At 42.0% G+C, this 14,365-nt stretch overlaps 1 protein-coding gene across 1 annotated transcript; it reads right to left on the reverse strand.

Moving 5' to 3' along the window:
* Positions 1-10,756: 10,756 nt before the first annotated feature.
* Positions 10,757-12,651, reverse strand: LOC147904016 (bidirectional sugar transporter SWEET6b-like). Its single transcript, XM_087372975.1, has 6 exons — positions 12,513-12,651; positions 12,197-12,233; positions 11,844-12,060; positions 11,521-11,682; positions 11,256-11,375; positions 10,757-11,094 (listed from the first exon to the last, which is right to left on the reverse strand). The coding sequence occupies exons 1-6, from the start codon at positions 12,556-12,558 to the stop codon at positions 10,798-10,800; spliced, it is 879 nt and encodes a 292-aa protein (XP_087229101.1). The 5' UTR covers positions 12,559-12,651; the 3' UTR covers positions 10,757-10,797.
* Between the last annotated feature and the right edge of the window lie 1,714 nt (positions 12,652-14,365).

A 14,365-nucleotide genomic window follows, 5' to 3' on the forward strand; every position in this document is an offset into this window, starting at 1 on the left:
GCCTTGAACGCACGTGATATAGAGGGTTTATACATAGTGACCCCCCCGAGCTGAATTGAGTGCAGCAATGTTTGCACATGGGACCGGTGTAGTTGCAGATATTGATATCTGGCACAAACCCATTGGTCATGTTAATATACAGCGACTTAAATCAATGCAAGCCCAAAATATTGTTGCAGGATTGCCTAAATTCAAGGTTGCAGAAATGCACAAGGTTTGTGAAGCCTGTCAATCTGGGAAACAGGCAAGGAAACCTTTTCCTAGGCATGTTCAAGAGAGTAAAAAGCCATTGGAATTAATCCACTCTGATGTGTGGACTACTAAAGCTGCATCTATTGGTGGCTGTCACTATTTTGTCACATTTATTGATGACTTCAGCAGAAAACTTTGGGTGTATTTTATGAAAAAGAAAAGTGAAGTGTTTGGGCACTTCAAAGCTTTCAAAGCTATGGTTGAAAAAGAAACAGGCCTGCAAATAAAATGCCTAAGGTCAGATGGAGGGGGAGAGTACCTCTCAAATGAGTTTGCAAGGTTCTTGCAGGAGCATGGTATAAAGCAGCAATATTCATGCAGTCATACCCCACAGCAAAATGGAATTGCAGAAAGGAAAAACAGGCATATTGGAGAGGTATCTCGGGCTATGCTAAATGAAAAAGATCTACCAGATTATTATTGGGCTGAAGCAGTTGCTACAGCAGTTTATATAATGAACAGGACTCCCACTGCAGCACTACATGGCATGACGGCAGAGGAGATGTATACTGGTAGGAAACCAGATATTTCTCATTTGAAAATTTTTGGTTGCATTGCCTATGTCCATGTGCCAGATAAGTTGGATCCAAAAGCTGAGAAGTGCGTCTTTATTGGTTATTCTCTACAACAGAAAGGGTATAGATGCTATAACCCTTCTACTCGTAAGTTTACAGTGAGCAGAGATGTTGTTTTTGATGAGATGAGCAGCTGGTATAAACCTGTAAATGTGATGATTGATGTAGATGCACAAAATGGTAATGCTGCACAGAATTCACAGCAGCAATCACAAAATATCAGTGGACCTGCAGTGTCCTCTAGTAGTGGTTCACATACCTCGCCATGGACAGGTAGATTGAGATCAGGAGAATCTCCTCAAAGCAATGCAGAGAGTGGTATGCAAGTATCACGAAAAGGAAAAGAGAAGGTAGATCAGCCCATGTTTGATGTGAATGCAGGTCACTCTTATGTGGATGGTGAATCCAGTGGCTCAGAACAGAGCATTGATGATGAATTGGGTATTCCTTCTGTTGTTACACCTGGAGCAAGGAAGACCAGGGATGTTTTGAGAGCACCTGGAAGTGAGCCTATTTTGCGCAGGTCTACCAGGGTTAGGTATCCTGTGGATAGGCTGAAATATGATGGATTTACAGCCATTCACTATGCCTGTATGGTCAAAGTGATACAGGAACCAGAACCCACTTCTTTTGAGCAAGCCATGGGAAATGAAAAATGGGAGAAAGCCATGGATGAAGAAATGGATGCCTTGGATGCAAATGCTACATGGGAATTGGTGCCTTTGCCTAAAGACAAGAATGCAATTGGCTGTAAGTGGGTTTATAAGATCAATTACAATGCAGATGGTTCTGTGAATAGATACAAGGCAAGATTAGTTGTCAAGGGGTATGCACAGACATATGGCATTGATTATGAAGAAACTTTCAGCCCGGTTGCAAGGATGGCAACCGTAAGAGCAGCCATTGCTATGGCTGCATCAAAGGGATGGTCTTTACATCAGATGGATGTAAAGAATGCCTTCTTGCATGGTGATTTGCAAGAAGAGGTCTTTATGGAGCAGCCAGCAGGTTATGTTCATGCTATTCATCCTGAGTTTGTTTGCAGGTTGAAGAAAGCCTTGTATGGCTTGAAGCAAGCACCTAGAGCATGGTCTGACAAGATAGGACAGTATTTTGTCACTATTGGCTTTCAGATTTCCAAGGCAGATTTCTCACTCTATGTGAGAAAAACAGAGAAAGGGATTATGCTGCTTGTCATTTATGTTGATGATTTGATCATCACAAGTGATAGTGATGAAGATATCCTTCATGTGAAAATGCTATTGAGGCAGAAGTTTGAGATGAAGGATTTGGGAGAGCTGCGTTATTTCTTGGGCATTGAGGTGATTAGATCACCAAGTGGGATACAGCTCTTGCAGAGGCAGTATGGACTGGACATGCTGTCCAAATATGCGATGACAGGCTGTAAGCCTATTTCAGTTCCTTTGGAGCAGAATGTGAAGCTGAGCGTAGATGCAGGTGAGCTTCTGGAAGACCCTACTATGTACAGACGCATAGTAGGAAGTTTGATTTACATGACTATTACCAGGACAGATTTGAGCTATGCTGTTGGGTTGGTAAGTCAGTTTATGCAGGCTCCAAGGAAACCGCATTTGGATGCGGCTAGACGCATACTCAGGTATGTGAAGTCCACATTGCAGTATGGACTATTTTATGACGCTAGGGTTCAGATACAGTTGCATGGATACACTGATGCTGATTGGGCTGGTAGTATTTCTGATAGACGATCTACCAGTGGGTATGTGTTCTCTTTTGGGAGTGCTACAGTCACTTGGAGCAGCAAGAAACAGCCTACAGTTGCCTTGTCGAGCACAGAGGCTGAGTACAGGGGTGCAGCAATGGCTGCATGTGAGGTAGCTTGGTTGCATAAGCTACTCTATGATATGCATTAGTCTACAGATGGGCCAGTTGTCATTTATTGTGACAACATGAGCAGCATACACTTGGCAAAGAACCCAGTCTTTCATGCTAGAACAAAGCACATTGAGGTGCATTATCACTATGTGCGGGAGAAGGCTTTATTAGGTCTTATTGATCTAGTTTATGTCAACACAGAGGATCAAGTAGCTGACATATTCATGAAGGCATTGGGCGCAGAGAAGCTATGCAAGTTCAGAGACCTGCTTGGTGTGTAGGAATTGGGATTGAGATCGAGGGGGAGTGTTGAGATATCGAGCTCCGCTCGCGATATGCCAGGGTGACCGTTGTGCATTTATGTCACCGACTTGTTAGCTGGAGATGCGGTTGGTACACCGCCCACGAATAATAGCTGGATGATAGCTATCCTTATCTAGACTAGTTCGTGGCTTAGTTAGTATGCCACCTTAGTTAGTTGAGTTTGGTTTTGAGACCCACATAGAGGGTTCTTCTATTTTTTTTCGTATTTGAGTTCTTTTGGCTTTCACAACTAAGAAGAGGAAAACTATTTTCAGCCTCCACTTTTGTGTGTATTCCCCCATTGTGATTGTGAGAAAGCCTCAAGTGAGACTCCTTCCCTCTCTCCCACTATCTTCACAGAGATATGATATGATCTACCGATATATGTGTGTACATAAAATGCTACTTATGTTTGTATGAAAAATGAAAAAAAGCCAGTTGCCATAGCAATAGGATTTACTTAGATGGGGGGAGGGGGTTGTGTTCACTACTTTACAACCCTATATATCATGTTTGTTTAAGGGGTATTATTTGACCTCTTATCTCTAAATTATTGTAAGGCTTAAAAATGGCCCTTTTTTCTATACAAACATTTTTTTTTCAATACCCCAATTCAAAAACCCCTTCAATGAGTTTTTTTGTTTGTTTTTAGTTCTTGTGGATTTTTTGCTATTTTAAAACCCGTTATGTTGATCCCATGTGCTATATTTACATGTGAGAAGTGACCCCCTCGAGCAAGTTAATAGATCAAAATCTAGAAACATTGGTAGATGTGCATACAGAATATGAGGAAGAATTGGAAAAGATGCTTGAAGGAAGAGAGCTATGTGGGGGTTAAAGGTCACTGTGCCTTTACCCCGGTTATGTACAATACTCAAACACATATATAAATGAATGAAAAAGAAGATGCTCAGAAGATGAGGGTGGTTCTGCACCCACCAAAACTTGTGTGGCTCTCTGTCTCCCTCTCTCTCTCTCTCTCCTTCTTCCGTTCTTGCTTCCGTTGAGAGCACTCTCAACTGGTATCAAAGCCCGGGTGATCCGAGTGTGCAGAGACCTTGGAGGAACATTTGGAAAAGTCACTTTGGCTTTGCGAAGTGGTTTTGAGAGCCTGTTAAGAGCTTTCAAAGAAAAAGTCGTTTTTTGAGCTTTTTCCTGTTCCGTTCAATGACAAAGACTCCGTATTGACTTGTAGATGCAACTATTGCTTGGTTTTGGTGTCCACATCACTTCAGGAGCTTGGAAACACCTTCATTCTTGAATCTGGGATCATTCCATTGGATTTCTGACTCACTGTGTCAGTTCCTGCGTTTTTTTCCCGGGTGTTGGAACTCAAGTTTGGAGCAACCATTTACAGATCTGTCAGTTCCGGTGGACTCACGAGGTCCTAAAACTTCTATGTTGCTCATCATTCGCACTCCGGTGGAGTTTACAGATAGCTCTGTTTCCAAAAACGTTTTTCAGTCCGTGTGTTGGACCCAGTGATTGAGACCACGGTTTCCAAAACCGTCTGTCCCATTGCATTCCGGACGCCCAAAAACCCCTACTTGTTAGTTCTTGCGCGATCGGTGGAGGATTTTCAGAGTTATAGATCTCTGTGTATTCGATTTCGTCTCTCTATTATGCATTTTTCATTCTAAGGTTTTGAAACCTTAGATTTATGCCACATGGCAGTGGATAAGTGTTGACTCCCATTTCTCACTCATCGGTTGGGATTTTGGAATTCTGGCAGAAGAGAGATATTTGCAGATTTTCTTGCTGATTCCAATTATGCAATGGCGCCCATGTTTTGAGGCATCTCAGGTTCTATTTTTAGTAGCGCTCATTACCGTGGGACTATGATTTCTTGAGCATACCTTATGCAGATCACTCTAGTTGCAGTTTGGGCAGTGTGCGCTCATTCGTGGTATGCATTGGGTTGCAGTGGATGATTTATAGGCCATTTGGATGCATTGCGGTCCTTGTTGGACGTGCTGATAGGCCCAAATTGCCTTGTGGGATGCTATTTTTTTATGGACGCTTTGCACATGGATGCTATTTTAAGCTGAGGGACAACTTTGACACATTGCAGGTGATGCACTGATAGTGCTATGCTCTCTTGGATGAGATATTATTGATGCATATGCCAGTGGACGGTGTTTATGCTTGAGTCATTTGGCACTTATTGGCATTTTCTTTTGGGCCAGATTTGCTCATATGGATGCATAGTATATGCACATGAGTCAGATGCATCTTTTGATGCTTTGAGCTTTGAGTTTTGGTGATATTTCACTCTATTGTGGCATACACATTTGGGTGCACCTAGTATTTGGTGTGATTCTCTCTTGCAGGCACTAGCATTTGGGATTTTTTTTCATTTGCATCATGGCATCCTCTTCCACGTCTGAAAAGGAGTTTTTCAGCATTAAAAAGTTTGATGGGACAAACTTTTCTTTGTGGAAAGAACAAATAAGGGATGTGCTTATTCAAAAGAAGCAGATTAAACCCTTGACAGGGATTGAAGCTAAGCCTGCAAATATGTCTGAGGATGATTGGAATGAGTTGGATGCATTAGCAAAGTCTACTATTAGACTTCATCTTGCAGAGTCAGTTTATTTCACAGTAGTAAATGAGCAGACTATAGAAGATTTGTGGAAGAAACTGTGTGCCACTTATGAGAAGGAAACTGCCTCTAATAAAGTTTACCTCATGAAGAGGTTGTTTGAGCTACAGATGAAGGAAGGGGTCTCCATTGCTTCTCACTTGAATGAATTCAATATTATTTTCAGCCAGCTTCAGGCTCAGAAAATGAATTTTGATGCGGAGACTAAGGCAATATTTCTCTTATGTTCATTGCCATCCTCATGGGATACCTTCCGTACACCTGTCAGTAACTCTGCACCTGGTGGAGTACTGAAATTTGATGATGTTGTGGGTAGCTTGTTGGCCGAGGAGATTAGACGGAAGTATATGGATGGCAACAAGCAGGATGCAGCCTTAAATGTGCAAAGGGGCAAATCACAGTTCAGGGGGAAGTCCCAAGAAAGAGTGAAGTCACGTAGCAAATCCAGGGCACGGAACATTGAGTGTTACCATTGTGGCAAGAAGGGCCATATGAAAAAGGATTGCTACAAGCTGAAAAGAGAGCAAAAGGATAAAAAAAAGAATGCAAATTAGGGTGCAAATCAAAAGGAAGAGAGTCCAAGGGAGGACAAAGGAAAAGTGAAGATCGAGGAGATCAATGCAGTCACACATGATAGTGACAATGATGTTCTCTTCATGTCTACTTTATCTGCAGAGTTGCTTACCACTTCAGATGATGCATATTCCCAGGATTGGATTTTGGATTCTGGTGCTTCATTCCATGTTACTCCCCATAGGGAATGGTTCTCCACTTATGATAGTGGAAAGACAGGTTGTGTGCATCTTGGAAATGACTATGCATGTGACATAGTGGGAGCAGGTGACATAAAGTTTTCTTTTGCAAATGGGTCTGCATTTGTTTTGAAACATGTGAGACATGTGCCTAAGCTGACCAAGAGTCTTATTTCAGTGGGTCAGCTAGATGATGCTGGTTTTCACACCACTTTTGGCTTTCAAAGTTGGAAAATTCAGAAGGGCTCTATGCTTTTGGCTAGGGGTGCCAAGTGTGGGACTTTGTATCCCTTACATGTATCAGGGGTATTTGATCATGTTGTTGCAATAACCAAGCAGCCAAGCACTTCTTTGTGGCATTGTAGGTTGGGGCACATGAGCCAGAATGGAATGAAACTCTTATGCCGTTTGGGTTATGTACCGCATTTGAGTTTCTTTGATTTTGAATTTTGTGAGCACTGTCTCTATGGGAAGCAGACTAAATCAGCCCATAAAAGAAGGGGAAAGAAAGAGTTTGAAAAGCTTGATTTGGTGCATTCAGATGTATGTGGTCCCATGCCTACACGGTCATTAGGCGGGGCTGAATACTATGTGACATTCATTGATGATGCAACTAGGAAAGTGTGGGCTTATGCTATAGCTCGGAAGAGTGATGTGTTCCAGGTATTTCAGAAATGGCTGGCCTTGGTTGAGAATCAGTCAGGTAGAATGCTTAAATGCCTACGGACTGACAATGGTGGAGAGTATCTCTCTCATGACTTTCAGCATTTCTGTGATACACATGGGATTAAGAGGGAGCTCACATCCCCTCATACTCCAGAGCAAAATCCAGTTGCAGAAAAGATGAACCGTACCATTCAAGAAAGGTTGCAATGCATGCTTTCCAATGCAAGTCTTTCTGGTGGTTTTTGGGCTGAGGCAATGAAGACTGCAGTGCATGTGATCAATAGATCACCTAGTAAGAGTTTGGATGGTGGTATTCTTGAAGAGGCATGGAGTGGCAAGAAGCCCTCTTACTCTCATTTGCGTATATTTGGGTGTGAGGCATATGCACATGTGCCAAAAGAGCTTTGAAAGAAGCTAGATCCTAAGTCTAGGAAATGCATCTTTCTGGGTTATGGTGAAAGTGGAGAGATGGGCTATCGTCTCTGGGATCCAGAAGCAAAGAAGATCATATGCAGCCATGATGTGGTCTTCAATGAGAAGAAGATGCATAAGGCACCCATGAGGGATGTGGAAATGAGGAGAATCACTTTCTAGGATGTGAATCCACCTGCATATGTTGATAGACAGCAAGCTATCCATGCACCAAATGTGCAAGAAATGGTACCACCAAGTACTCCCATAGGTATACAATCAAGGGTAGATGATGGATCATCTATTGGTGGAAATGATGAGCCAAATGTGGTTGATATGCAAGTGGGACAGCAAGCTGAAATGCCCTTGAGAAGATCATCTAGAGTGTCTAGACCGCCTGATAGGTTTGTTCCAGGGGTAGACTATGTGATGCTTACTGATTGCGGGGAGCCTTCTTGCTATAGAGAGGCTATGATGCATGAGGATCAACGCAAGTGGGAGTATGCTATGCAATCAGAGATGAGTTCACTTATGAAGAATAAGACTTGGGACTTGGTTTCTTTGCCACATGGAAAGAAAGCATTGCCATGTAAATGGGTCTACAAAATGAAGGTCATAGGTGATGATGTGCCTAGGTACAAGGCCCGTTTGGTTGCTAAAGGGTTCAAGCAAGAGAAGGGTGTGGACTTTGATGAGATATTCTCTCCAGTTGTGAAGATGACCACACTTAGATGCATGCTTGGACTAGTGGCAGTAGAGGATATGGAGCTTATGCAGATGGATGTCAAGACAGCTTTCTTGCATGGGGATTTGCATGAGGAAATTTACATGGTGCAGCCGGAAGGCTTTGAAGAAAAGGGCAAAGAGCATTTAGTTTGCAAGTTGAAGAAGAGTCTCTATGGTCTTAAGCAAGCACCTAGAGAATGGTATCAGAAGTTTGATGCTTTCATTCGGTCCCAGGGTTTTAGAAGGAGTGAAATTGATCACTGCCTCTACACTAAAAGGGCTAAGGATAATAGCCTGATAATCCTGGCACTATATGTGGATGATATGCTATTGGCTAGCAAGAATACTTATGAGCTAGATGCGTTAAAGGCCAAGTTGCATGAGGCCTTTGATATGAAGGATTTGGGATTTGCAGGTCATATTCTTGGTATGCGCATCACGCGTGATCGGAGTAGGAAAGTCCTTTGGCTTTCACAAAAAGAGTATGTTACAAAAGTATTGCATCATTCCAATATGGAGGGGGGGAAGGTAGTGAGTACTCCATTGCCTCCATATGTGAAACTGAGTCATACAGATAGTCCCAAATCAGATGAGGAAAGGGCCATGATGGCCAAGGTTCCTTATGCATCAGCAGTTGGGAGTCTTATGTATGCTATGATAGCTACTAGACCAGACATTGCATTTGCAGTGGGAGTTGTTAGCAAGTATATGGCTAATCGAGGAAAGAGGCATTGGGAGGCAGTTAAGTGCATCATGAGGTACATGAAGGGTACCAAGGAGATGTGCATTTGCTTTGGTAAAGGAGACATGCGTGTACTTGGGTACACAGATTCAGACTATGCAGGGCATGTGGATAGTAGGAGATCCACTTTTGGTTATGTGTTCACCTTTGCAGGTGGTGCAGTGTTGTATGGCTTGATCGGCAAGTGGGAGATTTGGGGATTCATACAGGTGTACCGACATTGCATAGTGATTCCATGAGTGCTATTCAGCTAGCACGGAATCCGGTCTTTCATGCAAAGACCAAACACATTGAGGTCAGGTACCATTTCATCAGGGAGGTACTTGAGGACAAGCGCATAGAGCTTGTCAAGGTTCATACAGATGATAACCCTGCAGATATGTTGACAAAGAGTCTACCTAGTCAGCGGTTTGAGTATTGTCGTGTATTGATGGGCATTGGATAGTATGCTCACTGGTTGTTCTCCCTTAAAGGCACATTGTCCTTTAAGTGGGAGGTTGTGGGGGTTAAAGGTCACTGTGCCTTTACCCCGGTTATGTACAATACTCAAACACATATATATATGAATGAAAAAGAAGATGAGGGTGGTTCTGCACCCACCAAAACTTGTGTGGCTCTCTGTCTCCCTCTCTCTCTCTCTCTCCTTCTTCCGTTCTTGCTTCCGTTGAGAGCACTCTCAAGCTATTGGTGTATACATGGGTCACGGTTTAGAGGTTATAGGAAGATGGCTAAATAGTTCTTATGGACTTAGGGAAGATCAATTATATTATGATCATTCTAAGTAGAAAGACCTTCATTTGGATAGCATGGTGGATATGTCCCCTCCCTCCCATGCTTGTGTCTTAGCTTCACAATTTCCATCAATCCACTAGTTTTCGGCTACCTAATGATGAACTCTCCTACTTAGAATGCAAGAAGTTAGATAGCCTGTCATGTTTTCAAATTCTTTTCCTTTATACTATAGGCTAGCTAGTTTCATGATTTGTATTCTCTACATACCAAGAGCTAGCCATCACATGCTTTACTAGCAATAAGAGCTATAATTGGTTTGTTATGTTTTTCCTCCTCTCAAAATCTATTAGCTAGTCTAGCTTACTTTAATATTTCTTTAATCACTTTAAATGTTTGTCCTTTATACAATTGCAAAGGTGCTCTTTGATGTGCCTCATTACCATATTGTGCCATCTCTTATCAATATGTAGATAGCACTATGTTTATTTATTGTAAGTCAAATAAAACTCCAAAGTTATTCTCAACCATATTTTCCCTATTACCATGTTTAGCAACTAGATGGACTATTTATTCCTTATCAAAATTTAAATTCAAACACTTATTTTGCATTTGTGTGCATGCATGTGCATCCACATGCACATGAATGCACGTGTTGCATGCGTGCGAGCATGTGTGTGCACCCACATGTATGCATGCGATTGCATGCATGCATTGTATGCTTAAGTCGGTACTTGCATAATTCATTAGTTGAGGAGAGCATGTAAGGGAAATGCTTAAAATCAGAAGAAGGTAATCCTTGTACATGATCCTTGTATGGGATATATCAAGAAGGTAATCCTTGTACATGATCCTTGTATGGGATATATCGATGAACATGGACAATATACATAAGCTTGAAAACAACATGAAAGATGAGATCCAAAATTGAACCAAGTACATTGTGGACTAGGTCAAATGCTCATATTAATGGCCAAGCCATTTAACCGCAATGAGTACTCCATAGATTTTAACATCTTTAATGTATGACGGAGGAGGATGAGCGTGAGCAAAAAATGGGATTTAACGTGTCCACATTCGAATCCTTCCAACCTCTTGCTTAGGCCTACGGGAATGTGCCCCTAGTAGAGAGCCGTGTGTGTGATTGTAGGGGTGTGGAAAAACCCGTACGAGTGTTTCTATGTGTCAAACTGTCAATTCATCAGGGGGGAGCTCAACATTATCGTTAATGATGTTGCGGGAGACTTCTAAATGGACTAATTTGTGAATATTATCGTCGTCTATGGGAACCACGATAGCGGACATGCTGCTCGATTGCCTTTGCAGCCGCCCATCATCTGCACCATCACCTCCTCTCTCCATTGACGAACTCCTCTTCGTTTCCTCTACCATTTCCGCCTCTGATCCCCGCCTCCCGCACATCAGCATCACCACTAGTACCGTTTGAATCAGCCCTATCGCCACTCCCACCCCATTCGGTATCTGCACAATATTTACAGCAACGACACGACGTCTACCTTTCAGCTCGCAGCTGCTGGAAGATTTTAAAAATACCTTGACACTTTGGGCGATCGATATAGAAATCAGCAACCTTTCCCCGAACATGTCAGTGCAATTGCAAGACCACAAGAGGAGATTGTTACCACTATGTAGATATCGAGATTGACGATCCCGTAGGCTGTCCATATTGCGCCCTTTATGAACGCAGCAATCGACGAATGTGGGTGCAAGTATTTCGTATCCTTGTACTGAATAGCGAGCCTCTGCACAAGTGAACCAAATGGCTTTTCAGTTCGTTTCGCAAGCGGATACTTCGGCACCGTCGCTCGGCAAAACAAGCAGGATATGCTCAATACAGCCACTCCATCTCGTTGTGTTTGGCATTGAACCAGAGGACAAATAACATACGAATTGAGCTAGAAGCGTCATGTGCATGCCGCTGCTGACGACCGCGCACAATATGCCAACCACCATTATTCTGTTGTGCTGAGAGTTATCAAGGGTTAGCAGTAGCACAATGGTGATGACGTAGCTGGCTAAGATCACAGAGAGCTTCCAAAGCACGCTTAACTGCATCCAAAATTGTTCACAGAAGTCAATTTCCTAGACAGAGAATATAAAATCAATATGAAAGTTGTTTCAAATGCTTAAATTTTATGGGCGCTACTGAATTTCATTTAACATTCCTATCATTTATATAATCAAAGCAGTCGGTAGAAATAGAATCATACCCGCTCTTTCCTAGAGGCGTAGGAAAAATATGGGACTATGTAGATAAGCGCGAAGACGAATCCAAAGCTGTTGGTTAAGAGCACCCAAAAATCGTGGGGGTGGACAAACGGAAGTCCATAGAATGCCCATAACAAGCAGTTGAAGAGCTTTAATAGATAAAGGTCGCCCGATAAACCTCGCGATGATTTTCGTCTTACTATTTGTAAAACCGTAGGCCTGGTATGTACACAGCAAACAATGTCCCGCTCAGCAAGGCGTCAAACAATAGATTACCCTCGTACAACAGATGAAAGAATCGAGAAACATAGTTCCTCCGACCCGGCGGGGAAATACATTTTCGAAGAGAACTTACGCCGAAGATAGAAAGAAGACGCAAGACGCAATGTTGCCTGCAGTGCACACATACAGTTAGTCCGATTTGCAAAATTAACAAGGTGAATTAATTCAATGGGCCTATCCTGTAGCCAATTTTGAATTTAACGTGGTTGATTTTCGGATGTTCACTCGAAAAAGAGGGGGGAAACCTGAGAGACAATACAAGGATAGTATGGAGGACTAGAGTTTCGTACATTCTGAATCCCAATTTCATTACTAAGACCTATCCTTCCAGGCCAAAAATATAGACGCGATCACGCATTACTGAAGTGCAAGGGAAGTGCTTGTATAACCTAGGATGCCGAGCACTGCATGTGCTGTCTCTCGATCAATGGCCATTCTGAATATATATTATCTATATAACGCTTTGCACAGCCAAAGATCCCGTGTAAATCAGTCGTAGCCGAAGCTGCGATGCAACGTCCCGTGAAGCTTACACGGATGGGATACGAAACAAAGCAATCTTTGAGATATAATCCGTAGATCTAGCACGCATGAATACGGAGATAAAGCAGGTAAACCAAGTATATTTGTACTCCTCAGCTGCTGTATACAGTAAGTCTATTATACAAAGGACGATTTACGCAAGTTGCAACGCAGGAGTTGGGGCACGGCGTGCAGAATAGACGAAAAGGTAGGCTCTTGCCCACTGACCGTCCAAAACTTGACCCGATCGTGAACACAATGATGCCTCGAAGAGTAAATTATTGCTAAGAGATCTAGAGAGATGGTGAAGAAGGACGGACCAGGGAAGGGAATGTGTGTCGTATTGGATCAGCAGCTACGCATTTGCCGCAGGTGTGGTGGGTAAAGCTGGGACCTACTAGCTAGGCGCTAGACGAAAACGAGGTTAACACTGGAAAGAAAGGTGCTTATGATAAATATCGTATATTCGGAGTGGGATTGCGGAGGAAGCTGGAGCATCATGCGGTCGACAGCAGGTGGTGGCAAAAATTTGTGGTGAAGTTGGGTGCCAACAGTAATTGGTAGGTTACCACGAACAGTTTCATGTTTGCGGGGAGAGCAATGGTAAGCTTAAGTTGGGTGCCAAGAGTAATTTGTGGTTTGCAAAGTTACCACAAAGAGTTTCATGCACTGTTTATGTAAGAGTTGTGTATGGAAGCACACCTTTTTTGGAGAGATATACTGAATGAGTTTCCTCCTTGTCTCTTGGTGTGTCAAGTGAGCTCTGCTAGTGCAAAAGTTGTATGCATACACTTGGAGTAATTGCTAACAAATTGGAATTCACCACCACTTGAGAGGCACTATAATTGCTATAAAGAGGGGCATATCTATGTTAAGCTTGGCATGACATAGGGGACAATTTATGTGATTGGCCTTAAAAATTTTTGAACCCACCATTTGTTCATATAGCAAGAGCCTATGAACCCATCAATTTCAACAAACAAGTCACTAGAAATCTCCAATCCATTATCAAAAGCCCCCATCCTTCTTTCCATCCCTATGATGCCCACAAGGACTCATTGTAATCAAGAATTAGACTCATGATTGTTCTATCGTCCTTGTGCCTACCATTACCATATGATATCATCATGATGCTATCATGATGCTATTAGTTGTTCAAGGTCATTCTTTTTTTAGTGTGGTTTACTTCGTTCCAATTTGTAGATCTAATTGTAAAAGTAGTTTTTTCTTATTCACCTTAACTTTTAAAACTAAGAGTACTTTTCAAACAAAATAGAAAAGGTAACTTTCATTTCTTGTTTACTTTTTAAAAGTGTAGTTCTCAACTAATGTACCTCATTTTCTTTCCATTAGTATCATATATTATCGCAAACTTGGACAATGCAAATTTACATGATGACAAGTATGACATTGAGGTTTTATTTCTTATTTTACATGCATTAGACATGGACCAAGCGCCTTTCAAGTGTTGATAGGATCTTCATATCAGAATAAACATTTTAATATTGTGATATCCTTTAAAATTTACCAATTACATTCTATTAAACACAATTTTTTTCTTTTTATTATTCAAGTATCATTCTAACTAATAGATTCCCTTTTATTTAAACCCTTTTAATGTACGTGTGATATTGGATTTTGGAATTTTCTATTAAGAATGACACCCTTGCAACTACCCTAAGGCATCTCTCTTGTTTTTGTGTGATTTACGTACGGAAAC

The sequence above is a fragment of the Dipteris shenzhenensis genome, chromosome 3 (genome assembly GCF_047967505.1).
Source record: "Dipteris shenzhenensis isolate YYH24624 ecotype China chromosome 3, Dip_SZ_1.0, whole genome shotgun sequence".
In the NCBI taxonomy this organism is placed as follows: Eukaryota; Viridiplantae; Streptophyta; class Polypodiopsida; order Gleicheniales; family Dipteridaceae; genus Dipteris; species Dipteris shenzhenensis.

What these genes read in the sequence shown, in the direction of transcription:
- LOC147904016 (XM_087372975.1), bottom strand. Translation starts at nt 12,558, where the DNA reads ATGGCCATTGATCGAGAGACAGCACATGCAGTGCTCGGCATCCTAG. An exon ending in TGCAGTGCTCGGCATCCTAG is followed by an intron (nt 12,234 to 12,512) that starts GTTATACAAGCA and finishes TGTGCACTGCAG; the next exon opens with GCAACATTGCGTCTTGCGTC. An exon ending in TGACGCTTCTAGCTCAATTC is followed by an intron (nt 11,376 to 11,520) that starts GTATGTTATTTG and finishes TCACTTGTGCAG; the next exon opens with AGGCTCGCTATTCAGTACAA.